Raw genomic sequence first — 19605 nt, 5'->3', positions numbered from 1 at the left:
GTGTATCCAATTTTTTTTAAAAATTATTAAAAACCATATTGTAGCATTTACATGCTATTGAAATCAAAGTATGAGGTAGATGTGACCCACAACAAGACCAAAAAGGGTCCGTCGACCCAGAAAACGTGTGGGAGGGACCAGCTAGGGTTTATCGCTAACTTTCAAAAATGACAATCAATGGGTACCATTCAAATTGTCCAAGTGGATGGACCAAACCCAAGAACACAAATTGTGGGGGACCCTTGGGGGGTCCGAGAAGACCAGACGCCACCACCTTCAATGGTGCAAATTCTTGTCAATAATTCCACTCCTAACTTAACTGTTCTCCAAGGCAATAACACTCGATTACTGCTACTGTCTTTGTCCTTTTTTTTAATCGACAGAGTTTTTTTTTATCTTTTTCAAAGTACTAGCGCATATATAGCTTCCAAAAAGATAAACGCCATGTACTCTCTTAGTGTTTTTTTTTTTTGTGTCTTTTTTATTTTATGTGAAAATTATTTTATAAAAATCAAGTGAAAGAAATAAGAACCTTTTTTTTTTTTTTTTATAAAATAATTTTTACATAAGATCCGGAGGATACAAGAAGAACATAAAGAGGGCACCTAACATTCCAAAAAAAAAAAAAAGGCTTAAAAAGTTAAGTGCAATATGCTTTTTTGGTGTTCCATAAATGGGACACCAAGAGAACCAAAAATACTTCTTTTAACGTTATTTTAGTATAAAAAAGCTTTATTTTCCTCTCTTTCCTTTTTCTTTTCCTAGAATTTATTTGAAAGAATATTTAAATAGTATAGGAAAATGATAATAAAAGTTATTGTAGAGTTTATTTGAATGAATAGGAAAGCAAAAATAAGTTTGCTTCCTAAATTTAAGAGAAACTTATGATAACACTCTTTTACTATTTATACTCACTTATCACACCAGTTGACGTAACATATTTTAAATAGCTTTCTATGTCAGTCACTTAAAATAAAATAAAGAAAAGTCACTTATTAAAATACATCACGCCAACCGGTACGAAGAGTAACATTACTCAAGTAATTTAAAACAAAAACAAAATGGTATGTTTGTTGATAGAGTAATGCAACTTTTCACACCAATTGATCACATTCATTTCACACTGACTGACGCGATATATTTGAAGGGATATTTTTTTTTTTAAGAGGCTGAAATAAAAAGTCATTTAAAACACCTCATATTCGTCAGTGTAAAATAAATGTGAAGAGTAATATTATTCTTCTTAATATGTTTTGATGCACATTTTTAATTATTATATATATATATATATATATATATATATATATTCTGATATGACATAAAAATAAAGTAATCTTTAAATTTTGAATTAATATTTTTGCTTCAAAAAGCAGAAACACAAAAAAGTAAGGTTAAGAGAATTTTAGCAAATGGAACCTTTATACTTTTTTAATTTTCTTCTCTCATTGTTTACTTAAATTATAAAGTATATATATATATGGAAAAATGGATAGTTGTCCTAACATACTCCGCCACTCTGCCATTTGACTTGGTACTCACCATCATTACCCCATCACTTTTCTCCTTTTCAAATATCCCCTCCTTTTCACTCGTTCAAATACTCTCTATTCGTTAACCATTTCTCGAAGCAAGCAAGCTCACGGAAATGGAGATGCAGAAGAGCAGCAGCATGTTCATAGAACATGGTCCCGGAGGAGCATACAACAACGGCGAGATCCGGAAGAACCTCGACGACGACGGCCGAGCCAAAAGAACTGGTAAATTTGCAAAAAAACATGTCGTTTACAGCACTCTCTCTCTCTCTCTCTCTCTCTCTCTCTCTCTGTATGTGTTGTTTTCCTCTTCCGACATAATTTTTTGTCTTTATTAATTATTAAGGAACATGGGTAACCGCTAGCGCCCATATCATAACCGCCGTTATCGGTTCCGGCGTGCTGTCTTTGGCATGGGCAATAGCACAGTTGGGATGGGTGGCCGGACCGGCCGTTCTCATGGCTTTCTCTTGCATCACCTACTTCACTTCCACTCTTCTCGCCGACTGTTACAGGTCGCCGGACCCCGTCACCGGAAAAAGAAACTACACCTACATGGATGTTGTGAGAGCTAATTTAGGTAATAATTAACAATCCCATGATATATATATATATATATATATATATATATATATATATATATATATATATATATATATTGCTGCCTTTACATTTATCTTCTTCTAACTAACTAACCCTTTTTAATGCGGTGAGAGTTCCAAGAACACCATTGTTTAAAGACAAAGTCACTTCTCTATGCCCAAAAAGCTTCTGTATATATTAATGGCTTTTCTTCTGCCAGGCGGTCGGAAGGTTCAGCTATGTGGATTGGCTCAATACCTAAATCTTGTTGGGATTACCATCGGTTACACTATCACCGCATCAATTAGCATGGTGTAAGTTTCATCATTTCTGATATTTATTGTCCAGATTATTAGCCGGATTGAAATCTCTCAGATTTTAAAATATTAGGTCGGTCCAAATAAAAGCAGAAGCTTATTATATACAGACAAATAATTTTAGTTTTTAACATGTTAAACTCACTTGCGTTGATAATACATAAAAGTTTGCATTTATTTATACCGTTAAATGTAATAAATGGCTTTACCGGTAAGAATCCAAACCCATTTATAATAAAAGCTTTTTAATGATGCTTCTTTTTACCTTCCATAATCTTTTAATGATGCTTTGGTTTTTACCTTTTTCAACTGCATGGTAATTATCAGGGCGGTGAAAAGGTCAAACTGTTTCCACAAAAATGGGCACCATGTGAAGTGCCACACATCAAACTACCCATTCATGATAATCTTCGCCTGCATCCAAGTGGTTCTGAGCCAAATACAAAACTTTCACAAGCTCTCATGGCTCTCAATCCTTGCAGCCATAATGTCCTTCGCATATTCTTCCATAGGACTCGGCCTCTCCATAGCAAAAGTTGCTGGTAAGTATAGTTGTACGCAAAAGATCGATAGGTTAATTTTCTCACGTGATCAATGATATATCATATATGATCAGTACAATACTACACCGTATTAGCTAGCTAGTGTCCTTTGTGAGTAAACTTATAAGGCGGTGGATGATTGAAAATGAAGGTGGGGGGCATGTAAGGACAAGCTTGACCGGCGTCACGGTTGGGGTTGACGTGTCTGGGACAGAGAAAGTTTGGAGGACCTTCCAAGCTATTGGTGACATTGCCTTCGCTTATGCCTACTCCACCGTCCTCATCGAGATACAGGCAACTCATCTCTCCTCTATCCTATCCATTTATCTTCTATATATATATATATATATATATATATATATAATAACGTTATGTCATATACTCTCATCTTAATTCATCATATTGAATTGATGTGACAGTGTCCATTAATCTTGTTAAAAAATTGATGAAAACTGTCACATCAACTTAATTAGTGGAATGAAAATGTAGTATATCTTTATATATATAACTCTAATAAATTATATTAAACACGACAATAAATATGAGAGAAAAGATGACTTGGATCGTGTGTAAATTTACGACTCCTTTTGTCATTAAGGCAATTTAGGTTAGGAGGGGCCAAACCACTCATTTTAGGACTAGATAGTTAAGTTGCTTTTAAAGAAGAAGTGCAAGAGAGCCAAAAAGAATTGTCCAAAAAAATTTTCTGAACTGACGTTGCAGAATTTTAAAATGAAAATTCAAGGGGTAACTAGAATTCTGCCATGTCTGTTTGGAAAAAATTTTGGACAATTCTTTTTGGTTCTCTAGTACTTCTCCTCTTAAAGACTAGTTGAAAATGGTCAAACCAACAATTTAAAAAAAATTAAAAAAAAAAAAAAAGAGAGAGAGAAATGGTTGAATCACCCCAATAATCGAGTTAAGAGATAGTTCAATTAGGGATTAAACAATTCATTCTCTTTAATTCTCATGTGCTATTATGATTTTTAATATAAACTGTCCAAATTAAATCTGTTAAATCTACTACAATAATAGAACGGGATCTAGATTCATAATATATGTACCTTATTTTTATATGGAGTAGAATTATTATTGTTGATATTAGTATATTATTAAATGATGGTGTAGGGATTGATGTGGCATGTTAGTCTTGCATGGAAGATACATATGTCTGAAATAAAAGAATCTCAACAAAAAAAAAAATATATATATATATATAATGTGACATGCATGCATGCTTGAAAGTTGAAATGCGTGCCTGATTTTAGTGTCGGCACCACATGGCATGCTCTCAAACCTTCGATTTGGCAGATCGATGTCGTATTGATCACAACTTCTTATACCCAAAAATTTAAAATTAAAAAAAAAAAAAAAAAAAAAAAAAAAAAAAAACTTTAAATATTTACAGTGGTACACATACTTTCATTATTTTTTAAAATTAATTGTAATTTTCATTAACACGTAAAAAAAAAAAAAATATTAGGGTTGGGGTCCTAAACTCTGGAGGGCAGCCGGGCCAGTGACTTTGTGGGCAAGTTGCTAGGATTCTATGTAAGTGTACTATTATGGTAGGGACTTTCTCTTTTGGCAGAAGTCTTGATAAGGACCCTAGACTTGAAAAAGCACAAAGCTCTTTCTGACTTCATCTGCATGTGATTTCTACGTGTAAAATGAATGAGGACATGCCTTAAAGGATTCATTTCTTTTTGTTTTTTACTAATATTTTAAATTCTAGAAATCTTTCTCAATCTTTCTTGCTTTTTGATTTAAGAATAGAAGTCAAAATGATGCATGAGATGGTATATAGTATTCAATTCAATCTATTAAATTAATATTTTTTTTTAGAATAATATATTTTTTTAATAATAAATATAAGAATCATATATTTATATGCTCGGTTAATCATATTAAAAATATATGAATAAATCATTTGTTTTAAGTATATGTGTCGATTTAATAGTCTAAATTAGATCAATTTTTTGTAACCCAATTTAAATGAAAACTTTGTCCTTCTAAGTTTAAGATCTTGGGAATTTTTCGTGCATAGATAATTTATTTTAGAAGGTCATCTATATATCTTGGATTCACAATAATTTGTTGTACGAATCGTTAGTGACTCATCTATCCGAATACGAGAACGAGCTGCCTGAAACATACCAAAATTATTGAAAATCTCTCTATTCATATGAAGATTGAGGACCCCAAGCTTTGATCTAGCTGTGCCCCTCGTAGATATGTGAATATATTCAAAGGAAAAGATTCGTTTTTTTTCTTCATCCTCTTTAATAGGCTGCAAAGAGCCAAAGATTCCTGGTGGACCATCTAATGGGTGGACTACAAATTTCAATGGTTTGGGCCATTGAACGTGATGGCCATCTATGGACCTCTTCCTTCTTTCATTGTCATCCGTCCTTTCGTTTTAATTAGTGCTTTTTATCTGTTAACACCCACACGATTTGTCACGTCTTAAACTCGTCACTTTATCTGATGGTCTCAATTCCTCTACGTGTGGTGCCTGGCAAAGTAGGCCAAATTGCTATAATACAATAAAAAGACTATTTTTAACCCATAAAAGTTTTAGAAGAAAAAAAGTTACAGGCCCCATCAGTAGGTGGGATCATAATAACTACAGATGGGGTCTGTAGCCTCTTGTCACCAAAGACTTTTATGTGCTAAAAATAATATTTTTATTACATTGTAGCATTTATTTATAATTTTAGGTAAAGTTTTATTATTTATTATATATTTAATACTTTTTTTTTCTCTTAATTCATTTCATCTTATTTAATTATAAGGGAAACTTTAGAAAACTTCCATCAAACTTCCACGAGTTTTAAAATTACCTCTAAAGTTCAAAAACTGTCAATTAAAAGTATCGAACTTTTAATTACTCTATTCTGTTAGGATTTTCCGTTAAATCTTTCAAAATTCTCAAAATAACCCTATTTTTTATTATTAAAAAATTGTAAAGATTCATGTGTTTATTTTTTTATCAAAAAAAAAAAAAAACATATTTGCAATATTTTTTATTAAAAACAAAAGATATTTTAGGAATTTTAACAAGATTTAATGAAAAATTTTAACGAAAATGAGTAATTAAAAGTTTGATATTTTTAATTGAAAATTTTTGAACTCTGGAAAGTCATTTCAAAACATATGGAAGTTCATGGAGTTTTCTGAAATTTTTCCTTATTTATATGCCGAGGTTATAAAGTATATTAACACATAAATTTAATTATTTAGTAATCGTGATAAGTGACACGCCCTGCAGGATACACTGAAATCAAGCCCAGCAGAGAACAAGGTGATGAAGAGGGCAAGTTTACTTGGTGTGTCAACCACCACTACGTTCTATGTCCTTTGCGGGTGCGTTGGCTACGCAGCCTTTGGAAATAACGCACCAGGGAATTTCCTCACTGGGTTTGGATTCTACGAACCCTTCTGGCTAATCGACTTCGCTAATGTTTGCATTGCTATCCATCTCATTGGTGCTTACCAGGTAAACCTCTTTATATATGCATACATCATTTCAGAGTTCCAAAAAAAAAAAAAAAAACTACCCTAAATTTTTTGTGAGATTCAGAGAAAATTTCAATTATTTTTTCACATGATCTCAAGTGTTAATTCAAGGTTGAGTATCTAATGCTGATGTCGCAGTCTCAATCAATTTTTAAATTATTTTTTTTAACAAATACTGATCTGAAAGTTAGTTGAGACTGACACATCAGTATTACAAGATAGTTACGATAATTGTTTCTAGCGTAAGTAAGAGTAATGGTACAATGGACTGACACCACTGGGCTCATGTGACTTTTTTTTTTTTTTTTGAATTTAACAATTGTTAATTTAAAGGTTGATTGACACTGTCACATCAGCTCAGTGGGATCAATGTATAGGGTTAATATTTTCCTCATATTTAGCATATCTCATCTTACAAATTAATTATTAAATTTGTGAACTTATGTGAACCCCACATAAGTCAATGATAGACTCTACAAATCTAATGATTAGAGAATATAAACCAAATATGAAGAACTTATTGACCCTTAACATTTCTCATGATATATACTACATTTTTATCTTACAACTATCGTACAATGCTAACGTGGCAATCGTTCCCAAAAGTTAACTCAATCGGCTCAAACCATGCCTAATAAATCGGAGGTCATTAGTTCGAATCTCTCTCCCCCTCTTATGTGAACATGTCAAAAAAATAAAAATAAAAATGCTAATGTGACAATCACAACCAACCCGTAAATTTTATTTAACAATAACTGATCTAAGAATTGATTAGAACTCACACGTTAGCATTGTAAAATAAAAATGTAATTTCTGGCATTTTGGAGGGTTTGTTCTGATCACCGTTTTGAAACCATTTTCACGAACAGGTTTTCTGCCAGCCCCTCTTCGAGTTCGTGGAGAGGTGGTGCAAGAAACAATGGCCGGAAAGCAAGTTCATAACGAGTGAGTACGCCATCGACGTTCCGTTATGTGGCGTGTACTGCGTCAACTCGTTCCGGCTGGTGTGGCGGACGGTATACGTCATCGTAACGGCGGTTATAGCCATGACTTTCCCGTTCTTCAACGACTTCTTGGGGCTGCTGGGGGCGCTCTCCTTCTGGCCGTTGACCGTCTACTTCCCGATAGAGATGTACATTGCCCAGGCTAAATTGCCCAAGTTCTCTTTCACGTGGACGTGGCTGAAGATTTTGAGCTGGGCGTGTTTGGTAGTATCGATCGTCGCCGCCGCCGGATCCATTGAAGGCCTTGCCCAAGATCTCAAGGCCTACAAGCCCTTTAAATCTCAGCAATAAATCAATCTCCCCGACCAAGCCCTGGTTTGATAAGAATTAGTACTCTGTCTTTTCTCTATCTCATCAAAAACTGTTTCCATTTACTAAACTGTATCAGAATGAAACAAAAGAAAAAGAAAAAGATGTATTGTAAGCCTAGTTTATCTGCACAGAAAAGCATCCGTGCAATCTCTTGCCCTGGTTCAATCTACTGTTAGAGTCCATTACCTAAAATTACAAAAATACCCTTATGAAATATAAAATGACTTTCCTGATTTCTTTTTTCTTTTCTTTTTTCTTTTCTTTTTTTTTTTTCTATAATTTATTTATATCACGAGCATCTCCAATAGAATAGGCAAATGATCCCCCCACCTTTTTTTTTTTTTTGTCAGCAGAGTAGCCATTTTTAACATATTTTCTTAGTGTAAACTCTTCTTATTTTCACACTACAAAAGTTTTTTTTATTATTTTCTTTATTTCTCTCCCTCTCTTTCTTTCTGGCTTTGTCCCACGCGAAAGAATATTTAAATAAAATAGAGAATATAATAAAAAAATATGTTAGAGTGTACATAAAAAATGAATAGTTGAAGTACAAATTCGTATTTCTTTTGTCAATAGCTATTTTGCCTACTTCTGCTAAAGATGTTCAGAAGTATTTTAATCATTTTAGATCGTAAAAAGATGACATTGCAATCCCAATTGTAAATCGGGTTGAACGCTGCAAAAATTGAAACATTATAATACATTGCAGAAAGAATTGTTGTTAGAACATAATAAATGTAGGCAAAGGAACATTTCATGTCTCTCTTAGATTAGCACTTCAAAAGGCAATATATTTGATATGCACGGATACATGGTTGGAATAATGATTATAAATTTATAATGTTGATAAATGTCTAGTTGTGGCATAATGAATGACAAATAATTCAGCATTGGATCAATAGATCGAGTGTTACCCTTGTAAATTAGAGATATGATAGCTTCCTTATGATCCAACATTTTTGCCAATACATTATCCTCATTTTGTTAATCTCTAATCAAAAAGAGTAATGTTATACACTATACTCTGTGATCCTATCAAACTTATGTGAGCTCTTGTTAAAAATAAAAAATAAAAAAAAATAAAAAATTAAAGGGCTGATAAGCACTATTATATCAGTTTAATGAGATGGAGGCGAAATGGGAGTATAGTATGGAACATCTCACTAAATAAAATATAGCTTCATGAGCAAAATCTCCGATCATGATAAATCTTGTGATGCAAATATAACATAACTCAAGTACTAAAGTCTTGGGGTATGAACACATGAGGGGTATATATGTTGAGCTATCAAGAAAGAAATAAACCCTAAAAGAGGCTAGAGGAAGCCCTCAATGAAAAATGGATCGAAGTATTGAATGTGTTAAAAGACTAGCTGGAATAATGTTGATAATGTTAAACCAATGTTAGGAATAATCAAATTTAAAGCCATGTGGAAGCATATTAATTGGCATACACCAGCTTTTGAAAAAGATATATAAGAGCATTTTCAGCAGCAGTTGTTATTTTAGCTACTCAATCCCCGTCTATGCGGTGTTCTTGTTAATGGATTTTGTCTATTTCATCACAATTTTCAATTTTTTTATAAAAAAATTGGGTCGGGTTGCAGAGCTCAGCTGGATCTTTGAACTCTGATTTTCTTTTCCTTTTCTCTTTCTTTTCTTGTGTTCTGATTGAGGTTCAACGCAATTAGAAAGGAGAGGAAAAAGCTGAAGAATGGGAAGAGGTTGACTGCAAAGGGAATGCTCTTCTAGGATATTATAAGAGATTTTACACCTGAACAAGATTCAGAGATCAATTAGGACATAGCATGTACATGAATTTTCGCAAGGGCACTGCTGCTTGGTAAATCTTATCCGCACACCCAGGGCTTTCTCTTAGTTCAGGACAGCCAGAAGGCAATTCTGGTTGATTTTGAGTAAGATATAACTCTCTTAGGTAATCACAAGCAAGGGCAAAAGGCAAATGCAAATGCATCAATGTTCCTCCATTCATTGGAATTAAGCCTACATAGACTTTGAAGTACATATGAACCCTAATATTCCGCTTGCTTAAGAATAAAATTCTAGCAGTTACAAGAATCATGCACTTCAAAGGTGGGAGAATTTTGCTCTATAAAACTAATTTTATCTTCACTTACCCAACAAAAAAAAAAAGAAAGTATGCTAATAACATTGCATGTTTAATTTGGTGCCTCATTTGTGCCATAAGTTTTGCTAGATAATCACAACCTAAATGGCTCTCAGCATGTACCTATGCAATCAGCAACCATTTGGCGGTGGATCCTCCAACCGGAATCGTTAAAGCAAAAAACCAATAAAAGCCACCATATACCTGCATCCAGAAATTGACCTTCACTAACAAGCTGATACATGTCAAAAGAGGAAAAAGGGGTGGGAATGAGGAAGCTCCAACAAAATATTCAGTGAATGTGAGCATAGACTGTTCTTAGTACATTATAATATATCTCATATTAAGAAGAAAAATTGCAAGCCCACAAGACAAATATTTACTTGGTTCACAATTGGCAACAAGGATTACGAGCTCTTAGACACTCAACTCCCACAAATTAGAAAGTTAAAATAAATTTCCTGCCCCTATCAATTCAATAACAAATTTATGAATGAATTGGTTTTATTTCTAACCGTATATCATACAAAACAAACTAAAAAGACGAAATGTTCTTGCAAAATGGCAGGCAGCTGTATTTGCACCCTCCGCATAACCAAACACATTAGGATGGGGCCATGTATTAGACATGGATGATAACTACCCATTCGTGACAGTTCATACAAAAATTCTGCAAATGACTTTTATTAGTGAAGCATTTTACATTACGCATAACCAAAAGCAATACAACACGATGCAAACTCAATCCGTTGATAAAAAAGCAGGTGTTGGTGTTGATTTTGGTTATGCATAATGTAAAATGCTCTACTAACCAAGAAAACAAAATCATTCCAATTGTTTGGACAAGAAACCTACCCTATTCTCCAAGTTTGCTGTATTGCATATTCAGACCATTAAAATATCTTACTACCTCAAACCACATCCTTAGGTCCTCATCTTTCAAGGACCTCCAACCTCAACCATCATGCGCCTCACCAGTGTAGCCAATGGCCTTTGTGGCACACAACTAAGCACATTGTGATGGATACTTCATCTTGTCACCCGCCAAGTTCTACATTCTTGTGAAAGTGATCAAAGAATTTATCCCTTTCCTATTCATCAAAAAAAGAATTTACCCCCTTTCCACCTCACTGTTCATCTATCAAAACACCCCCATGTCAACTACAACTAAATTTAGCAACATTTTTCTGACTGCCAAACATTTCCTACTGAAATCTATCTATTAAATATTTTACCTTTCAACCACATCTATTCCACAAATTCCTTGGTCAATACATCATTTTTGGAGATAAATTAGCAACATCTTCAATCCCCAAGCCCTTGTGGTTACTCAAACCTAGACATTGGACATGTGGTCATCAATCTTCACTATTCCCTATTCGTATTTCTAGATTATTGACATCCAATTCATATCTTTGGTATAGCTAAAGGATGACCTAGGTCGTTTTAAAATTTTTAATGATATAACACCGGTCAAAGCTCATAAAACATGGGAGAGTTTCATAAGACAGGCAGCTAGCTTTGAATCTTACGTCAAAATGTTCAAAGTTTTCACTCGCTGTCCTTGTATTATAATTCTATATACATTGTTGTGACACCCTAAAAAGTTAGTCCTACATTGGGTGGATAGATTATCAATATTGAGTGGGTAGATTATAAACGTACTTATGGGTACTATGTCTAACATTTGTTTCTTACTATTGTGAGACTGAACTTTTTAAGTGATAATAGTTAGGGACCTCAAATTGCAACTTCGACTAGTCCTCTTGGAGTGATAGCACAGACATATCATATCTAGTGTTTTCCCTAGGTCGTTACAAATTATATCAGAACAACCTAGTAAAACCATGCAGCATTGAAACACTATATGACGTGAAACCTGACAAGGACGTCAACAATTTAAGTGGGGGAGATAGTGACACCCTAGGAAATTAGTCTCACATTGGGTGGGTATGATTGCCCATATTGAGTGAGTAGATTATAAAGATACTCAGGTGAAACTAGACTTTATAAGTGATTCTAAGAAACTCTAATTGTAATTTAGACTAGTTCTTTTGGAGTGATAGCGCAAATGTAAATAGAGATTTTCTAAAATCGTTAGGATTGTCTATCAAACTTCATAGAAACGAGTGCATCAGCATGCTGACATTATCTAATAGGGACAAAATGCAACAAACTTAAGCAAGAAATAAATAACCAAAAGAAAATAGAAAGAGCGAGCATCAATACCTAAGGGATATCTGGCCACAGTAAAACAAAAAGAAAAAAGGCCTTCAAAAAATTCAAACTTGAAACCTAAGACATTCTGAATCAAGCACACCATCATAGAGTCAACTACTATAAAACTATCACAAACATCAAAATTTACACACAAAAATATAGAATGGATAAGTTTGAGGAAAATAATGTACTCGTCTATGTCCTTTGTCTAAGTAAGATAAGATAATAAATACTCGAGAAGGATACCTCCTCTTAACTCTATGTCATTTTATGTTACTTTTCGACTGCAAACTGAAAAATCAAGTTTCGAGCTTATGTACTTTGATCTCTACTATTAGAACACAGTTTCCTCCAGTTCTGTCTATCATAAAACAAATTCTTTAAAAAAAAAAAAGAAAAAAAACTCATTTAAATAACAAGGTGATTAAGAGGTATGGATAATAGTGTTAGTATAAATTATATGTAAACTCCTATTTTATTCCAACAAAACTCCTATCCAACTCAATTTTGTATTAAAATAAAACCCCGGATTTCTTTAATTCCCACTTTAAAATAATAATCAGTGACAATCATAAGCTGAACCAAAAACACAAAGGGACGTAACCCTAAACAAAAAATATACAAGAGAAACCCTCCAAGGAGAAAAAGAACCAAAATTAAAAACCTAGTAAAATTTGAAAATGGCAAACTATTGAACACGACTATCCATGTGTAGAGGGATTTGGACAGAATATTTTTCAACTCTTAAACACTGAAGACTCTCGATCTTCAAAGTTCCTTGCGTTCCGTTCTCTCCAAATACACCACATTAAACACAAAGGAGCCAACCTCCAAACTTCCAAAATATTATGATTGCCCATTTGTCCCCTCCAACTCACTAACAACTCTCTCATCCTTCTAGGCATAACCCAAACAACACCAAACAAATGAAAAAACGAACTACATAATTCTCTTGTTATTTCTCAATGAAGGTAATCAATTGATTCCCTACAATGACTATAATAATCCAAAGAAAGCGCTAGTCACATTTGTGCTATCACTTCAAAAAGACTAGTCAATTTAGAGCTTCTCTAGAATCCCTTATAAAATATAGTCTCATCTAGTAGGAACTGTTACCAATTTAGTAGACAAAAGGGCAAAACAATATCATCCAGAAGTAAAATATACGGTCTTTAGTTTACCAAATAACATCCATAACCTTAAAATGACACATTGAAGAGTTGACTCTGGAACAAACTAGAAAAGAAATGTCACTAATATTACAAATGCAGGTGGCAAAGTTGCCTAACTTACAACAGTAAATTAACAATATATAGTATTCACTTCATCTAGATCATTTGTTCTATTATTCATAAAATGAGATTTCGAGTCATGTTGTGCATGTACTGGCTAATAAATGACAAGGCATATACCCTTTGGCAAACTTACAATATTCAAAAAAAAGTAAGAAAAAACCGTCCAAATACTGTCCAAAAAAATGTTTTTTTTTTAACAAAAAAAATCCCTTTGCAAATCAGACTGAATGAACATCATGTAGGAGGAGATTTCAACTAAAAATATTTGGAAAGGTATCAAAGGGAGATTATCTAGCATGGTTAAAAGTTTACATGCATATGTGTGCATATACATCTGAGAACAAATCTGTCCCAGATATAAGTTCTTCACAGTGTATTACAATCTCATCATCCCAATCAGATATACAAGTCAAACACAGTCTTACGTTAGGACTTTCATGGACATCAAATTTAATATTCAATTGCTCCTCATGCCTTAAAGTGATAATGAGAAGGCATGCTTTTTACAAGAAAAAACTTCAAGTGAAATTGGAGAAGCATGCTTTCTTTCTATGAAGAGTAGTGGGTCTGAAAAGATTGACATCCCATTTCTTTTTAAGTTCATAATTTCCAGTATACTCACAGAGCAGCACCATTAGAATTCTCGCAATCTCCAGTCTTCAAGATCCTCAACTGCAGTAATAGCAAGTTTGAATAACACAAATTAAGCATCATACGTCAGATTGATTATGCAAACCATAAAAAAACAGAAGAAACTAACAACAAGCATCACATACTATGTTTTCTGCTAATGAACAAATGGATATGCTCATCAACAGTATCACCTGAATGAAGAGATCAACTGGACTCAGCCTCACTCATTACAAATGCTTGAATAAGACTCTGTGCAGCATGGCTTTGTTCAGGTGTTCCAGATATTATAATCACAGTTTCCATTGCCCCAGGCTTTGGCTCCGTAATTGCAACTTTTGCATCAGAGATCTGAAAAAAGTGTATATTGAAGTTGCTAATACTTTTTTGATGAGTAATTATTGATTGAAAACAGTTATTGTTAAAAGAACATTTTCATACAAAAAATCTAAAATTGGCAACCTCTCTGGTAAACTGAGTCTCTTAGAAGTTATGAGTGTGCAAGTTGTTTACAGGGAAGCTAATTAATCACTGCTAATGGGTTGGTCCAATTAGGAGACACATGCACCCAAAATTACCATGATATGCTAAATGCAATGCGTTTGTCCCGGGCACATTAATGGAGTTTCTAATCACAAAGTAGCGTAAAGTTTGAGAATGTAAATCTAATCTATAAATGAATTCTGAAATGAAACAATGTACCTGACGAATTTGTTTCAAACATTCACCATCTTCTCCATAGATTATCGGAACAAGAGAACTAGGAACAACAACTTCAAGAGTGGTGCTTGTTATAATAGTTGCTTGGCTTCCTCTAGTAAACCAAGACCAAAAAAATAAACAAATACTCAAAATCCAGGAGAGCAATTAAAAATAAATTCAACAAAAAAAGAGGTACAATGTACAAACCCAAATCTTCTTTGGGGGCCTCCAGCAAAGTCTGGCAAGCCTATAGGGCCACCACCTTCCATTAGTCCCTACAAGGCAGTTTAGGAAATATAGAGTGAATCATCAACTTATATGGAGCTTCTCTCTCTCTTTGGTTGGTTGGTACACATAAGTGCTACAATTCTTCAGTAGCTATTGCTATTTTTACTAAAGAAACTTCTCTTATGTCAAATTCTAGTGTGGTTTCCAACATTTTATTGCGGCATAAAAATAGGGGTAAGAGCTTAAGCTGCTAAACGAAAAGTCAACAGCACTAGAAACACATCATATAAGTTCAAATTGGCTACCAAAAACAACTTGTAAACAATCATAGAAAAAGCCATTTGTAGTACTTCAGTACCTGAGGACCCCACGGCTTTCTTTCAGATAAAAAAGGGGGGGCACCAAGTCTATGAATATTGTGCATAAAGGGGGAACGATCATCATGGGCAAGAAAACCACCATGTGGAGGTGGGCCACCAGCGGCATCAAACTTGTGAAATGATGGGCCCAGATTAGAATACATTCCTGGAGGTGAAAGTTCCCTCCTTCCCATATATGATGGGAAGGGAGATACTTGATCCAGAAACGAAGGATTTGAAGAATAATTAATAGAAGGAAACGCATCACGAAAAAAATGATGCCGCAACCTCGTTGTTATTTGTAAGAGAGCCTCTTGAACTGCATCAAATTCTCCATTTATCTGTCAAAAGTTAAAAACAGCATCAGCAACAAGCATGGGAAGCACAAAATAATCAGAAAAATATAAGTTATTGGAAATGACAAAAAAAATGCCCATTGGCAAGTAAAGATGCCATGTCAACTGTTACCTTCGTTGTGAAGAATTGATCATATGCCAACCAGAAACAAATTATGAGCAATTTCATATGAACGATATACCATAACAAGACTAATTAATAGGTTTTCAAGGGTCCAACCTTATCAAGATTAATGGACTACAAGCAAACACACCTGAACGACTTCTTCGTCTTCTAAAGCACACTTTGGAATCTGATCCTTCCCCAATATGCGAATATGTGCCCTAGATAACTTCCTCATTTCAGCTATGATGGAACCACCCTTGCCAAGGAGACAGCCAATTTGATTGGAGGAAACAAGAAGCCTTGCTAATATGCTCTGCTCCTTATTATCTGGTACAGCTCTGACTATCCTTGTCTGCACGCGAAGAACTGCATCTTGCACAGCTGATATCCTATCATCAGGGTGCTGCAATAGTTGATTTTGTCAGCACTACTAAAAAATACTCCATGAAGCAATAACAGAAATTATTCAGCAAGAGAAGACAAAATATCAAATATTATGATATTGAGAAAGCTTAAACATACCGCTGCACCAGATATGACAATGATGCGATCCTGTGAATCAGACACACCTTCCATAACTTTGATCTCACAACCTGTCTCCTGCTTAAGAGTCTTTATTATTGCTCCTCCCTTTCCAATCACACCACCTACTCTTTCATCATGGCACAATAATCGGAAGGTTAATACTTCCTGTGCAGGCTTCATTCGACCAGGGATACCAGTTTCGTGATATTTAGCAATCAGAGGAGGAGGAGCAGAATTATAATCAGCAACATCACGAGGTCCAGAAGAATAAGGTACTCCAGGAGGAGCAAAAGAACGGTTGGGCAGTGGATATGCATCTGGCCTAGGATGAAAGTGACCAAATGAATGAGATGGTGGACCTGAAGAGTTGGCAGAGGAGGGATCATGATCCCGAGGTGGATTCTCCAAAAGCTGTTGCGAAACAGATTGAAGAGCTTTCTTAACTGCATCAACCTCCCCAGTGATCTGCAGTGTATTAAGAAAATGCATGATACAAATAAGACTTCACAAATCGAGAACATTAGCATTTATCTGTGGTACTTGAAAACATTGGGTATGCTTCTCAATCAGAGTGCAAAGAAAAGCAGCAAAACCTAATGTTTTCAGCCAAAAATAGGGGGGAATCACCCTCAGGGTTTATCTTTGCCTGCCAGAATCTTTGTCTTTTTTAGTGGACATACCCCTTCAACTCCCACCCCCAGGGGTCCCCAGGGTGGGCGAAAAAGAAATTTTTTCATATGAACTTTGAATTCTATTAAACATAAGTTTAAGTTTTTTCATTCTTTTTTTTTTTTTTTTTGTGCAACAAAAGTAACCAAGGATTTGACTGCACAGATACTCTTCTTACATATTTTAACTGCTTAACATCCCCAAGGCAATAAGATTTTCTTTTAATGAGACCGTTGAAATATAAGTAATACTATGACTTCACGAACATACATATAGCAGTAAGTCACTAATGGACTTTCCATGCCAAATGTGCTCGTTCTGTCATAAACAGAAACAAGTCTTTTTAGCATTGACAACCTCAGCATGATAATGTAAAGTTAAATTTACAAAATAGCAGTAAGCCCATTAAAACTTATCACATGTACCAACAGTGTGAAATATTTACGGTTACTAATTATAATGTACTAAATAACAATAATTTCATCCAAACCTACCTGAACTAATTCATCAGCAACTGATGCACACTGAGGAAGTTTGTCCCTAGGAAGAATCCGTATTTGTGCCCCACTTTCAGCTGATGTCTGCTTGATTACGCTCCCACCCTTTCCCAAAAGGCAGCCCACTTGACTGGAAAGCACGAGTAACCTCAAAACAATTGAAGGTTTATTACTGTCTTCTTCCCCTCCACCCGTCTCCATATCTCCTTCTATTATTCTCTCAAAAACAAGTAACAGAGCCTTCTGCACAGATGAAGTTCCCTTATCCAATTTAGGATCTTCCACAGGACCAGATTCTTTATCTTCATTGTTCTCACTCTGTTCTATTTCATTGTCATGCTTTTCATCCATTTTTGGCTCTTCACCACCATCCTTCTGGCCCAGGTCAGCTGTCACCTCGGCCTCTTTATCAGAACCTGAAATAACAACAACTCTCTCATCACAACCAGGGACAGTTTCCTCGACTTTGACCTTTGCACCAGTTTGTTGCCGAATTTCAGATATAATGCTGCCCCCTTTTCCAATAACACCACCAGTTTTGGAAGCGGGACAGAGTAAACGGAAGACGACAGTCCCAGGAGAGGATTTCACAGGTTGATTCTGCGTCTTTTGCCACTTCCCTTTTCCATTTGGCTCTGTAAGGTTCCGATCATATGGTCTCTTAGCAGGTGTCAATGCAACAGACATATCTACTATGTATTAGGCAAACCTGTTCGCTGAAATCCAGACACAAATGAAAAGACGTAGACAAAACAAATGAAAAAATTAAAAAATCATCATGACAAAGAACCCAAAATTAAGATACATTGATTTTCCAAAGCCTCTAACTATAGCAAATCCGATGATTAATCAGCCATTCAGTACCCGTAAGCCATAAATTTCTTTCATCGCACCTGGGATTATCAATACATTAAAACTTTTTCCTATTTTCACATCGGCAATAGGACCGTACAAGAGCCATCGTGACCAAAATGCGCCTACTAAGAAATCTCCAAACACTTGCCTCAAATCATCATTATCTTATAACTTAGATAGTTGAGTAGTTCTATAACTTATAGCATGATTGCCAATTATTTCTACTACATTAAGCAAACTCACCCAAAAAGAATACCATGTGATGGATTTAACTATTGCTCGTCCATTTAAAGGGAAACAGATTATGATTGAGAACGCAACATATACAATAATACAAACAACTATAGAGAAAATAGCAAAGAAATACGAAAGCTCTGTGTGGTTGCTGCGAAAATGCAGCAAAATAAAAGCAATGAAGATTTCATTCTCATAGAAAACAATGTCATTAATCATAGTATATATGGTTCCCAGAGAGACATAAACCTCGACTTGGGTTCAGTGACAACATTAACCATTACAGTCGAACCTCCACTTCCTTTGCTTTCCCTCACATTTTCTCAGAAACAGAACCGAAATGTGAACGGAGAAAGAGAGAAACTGGGCACAATAACAGCACAGAGAAATATAAAAAAACTAAGTCACTCACAGAATTATACGATTCCGAGGAACCCAATCGAATCGGTTTCTCGTATTTCCGGTGGAACTTCTGGGCTTCGTCTTTGGTCGACAGGCAGCACAACAAATCCCTAACTCAGTCGAAGATTGTTAATTTTATTGGTATCTATTCTAATGTCAGCTAAAACGGGTCGGATTCCGGCCCGGTTTGTACTTTTGCACTTCACAATGAACTTAGTTAGGGTTTGTTTGAATTTGCGATTTTAAAATATGCTGCAATCTGAAATTACAAATTTTTTGCATTTTAGAATCCTAATTTTTTAAAAACTCAATATAAAACAATTTATTTTCTACGATTTAGTTTAAAATCACATTTTTTACCTATAAAGTCGTAATATCAAACGCACCTTTAGTATTATGTTTGCTATTAAGCAATTAAATTAAATTTAGTTTATAAATTAATCTCATGTCAATTATTTTCTAAGTTTATATAATATTTATTATGTCAATTATTAAATAATTAAATTGAATTGTCTTCGCCAAGACAATATCACATAGGCTGCCAAGTCAGTTTATAAAGAATTGTAATAAATATTGTAGTATACCAAATAT

At 34.6% G+C, this 19605-nt stretch overlaps 2 protein-coding genes across 4 annotated transcripts; one reads left to right on the top strand and one right to left on the bottom strand.

Moving 5' to 3' along the window:
• Positions 1 to 1510: 1510 nt before the first annotated feature.
• LOC132184602 (amino acid permease 6) lies at positions 1511 to 8050 on the top strand. Its single transcript, XM_059598293.2, has 7 exons — positions 1511 to 1757; positions 1879 to 2112; positions 2335 to 2428; positions 2759 to 2973; positions 3125 to 3267; positions 6245 to 6472; positions 7362 to 8050. Exons 1-7 carry the CDS (start codon positions 1646 to 1648, stop codon positions 7785 to 7787), a joined length of 1452 nt encoding a protein of 483 aa, XP_059454276.1. The 5' UTR covers positions 1511 to 1645; the 3' UTR covers positions 7788 to 8050.
• Positions 8051 to 9778: 1728 nt separating this feature from the next.
• LOC132183789 (RNA-binding KH domain-containing protein RCF3) lies at positions 9779 to 19123 on the bottom strand. 3 transcript variants are annotated; one of them, XR_015912839.1, is made up of 10 exons: positions 19025 to 19123; positions 17521 to 18239; positions 16355 to 16822; positions 15981 to 16235; positions 15370 to 15711; positions 14991 to 15058; positions 14784 to 14895; positions 14228 to 14432; positions 14074 to 14123; positions 9779 to 10140 (listed from the first exon to the last, which is right to left on the bottom strand). XR_015912839.1 is itself a non-coding variant. In XM_088518240.1 (9 exons), exons 2-8 carry the CDS (start codon positions 18208 to 18210, stop codon positions 14289 to 14291), a joined length of 2079 nt encoding a protein of 692 aa, XP_088374366.1. In that variant the 5' UTR covers positions 18211 to 18239; positions 19025 to 19123; the 3' UTR covers positions 13708 to 14123; positions 14276 to 14288. The 3 variants fall into 3 exon arrangements, 1 of the variants encoding a protein (XP_088374366.1); XR_015912838.1 differs by having other exon boundaries at positions 14276 to 14432; XM_088518240.1 differs by lacking the exon at positions 9779 to 10140 and having other exon boundaries at positions 13708 to 14123; positions 14276 to 14432.
• Between the last annotated feature and the right edge of the window lie 482 nt (positions 19124 to 19605).

Source organism: Corylus avellana, chromosome 7 (assembly GCF_965113065.1).
Source record: "Corylus avellana chromosome 7, dhCorAvel1.hap1.2, whole genome shotgun sequence".
In the NCBI taxonomy this organism is placed as follows: domain Eukaryota; kingdom Viridiplantae; phylum Streptophyta; class Magnoliopsida; order Fagales; family Betulaceae; genus Corylus; species Corylus avellana.
The sequence above is the reverse complement of the archived record's forward strand: the minus strand, read 5'-3'. Positions and strand labels throughout refer to the sequence as shown.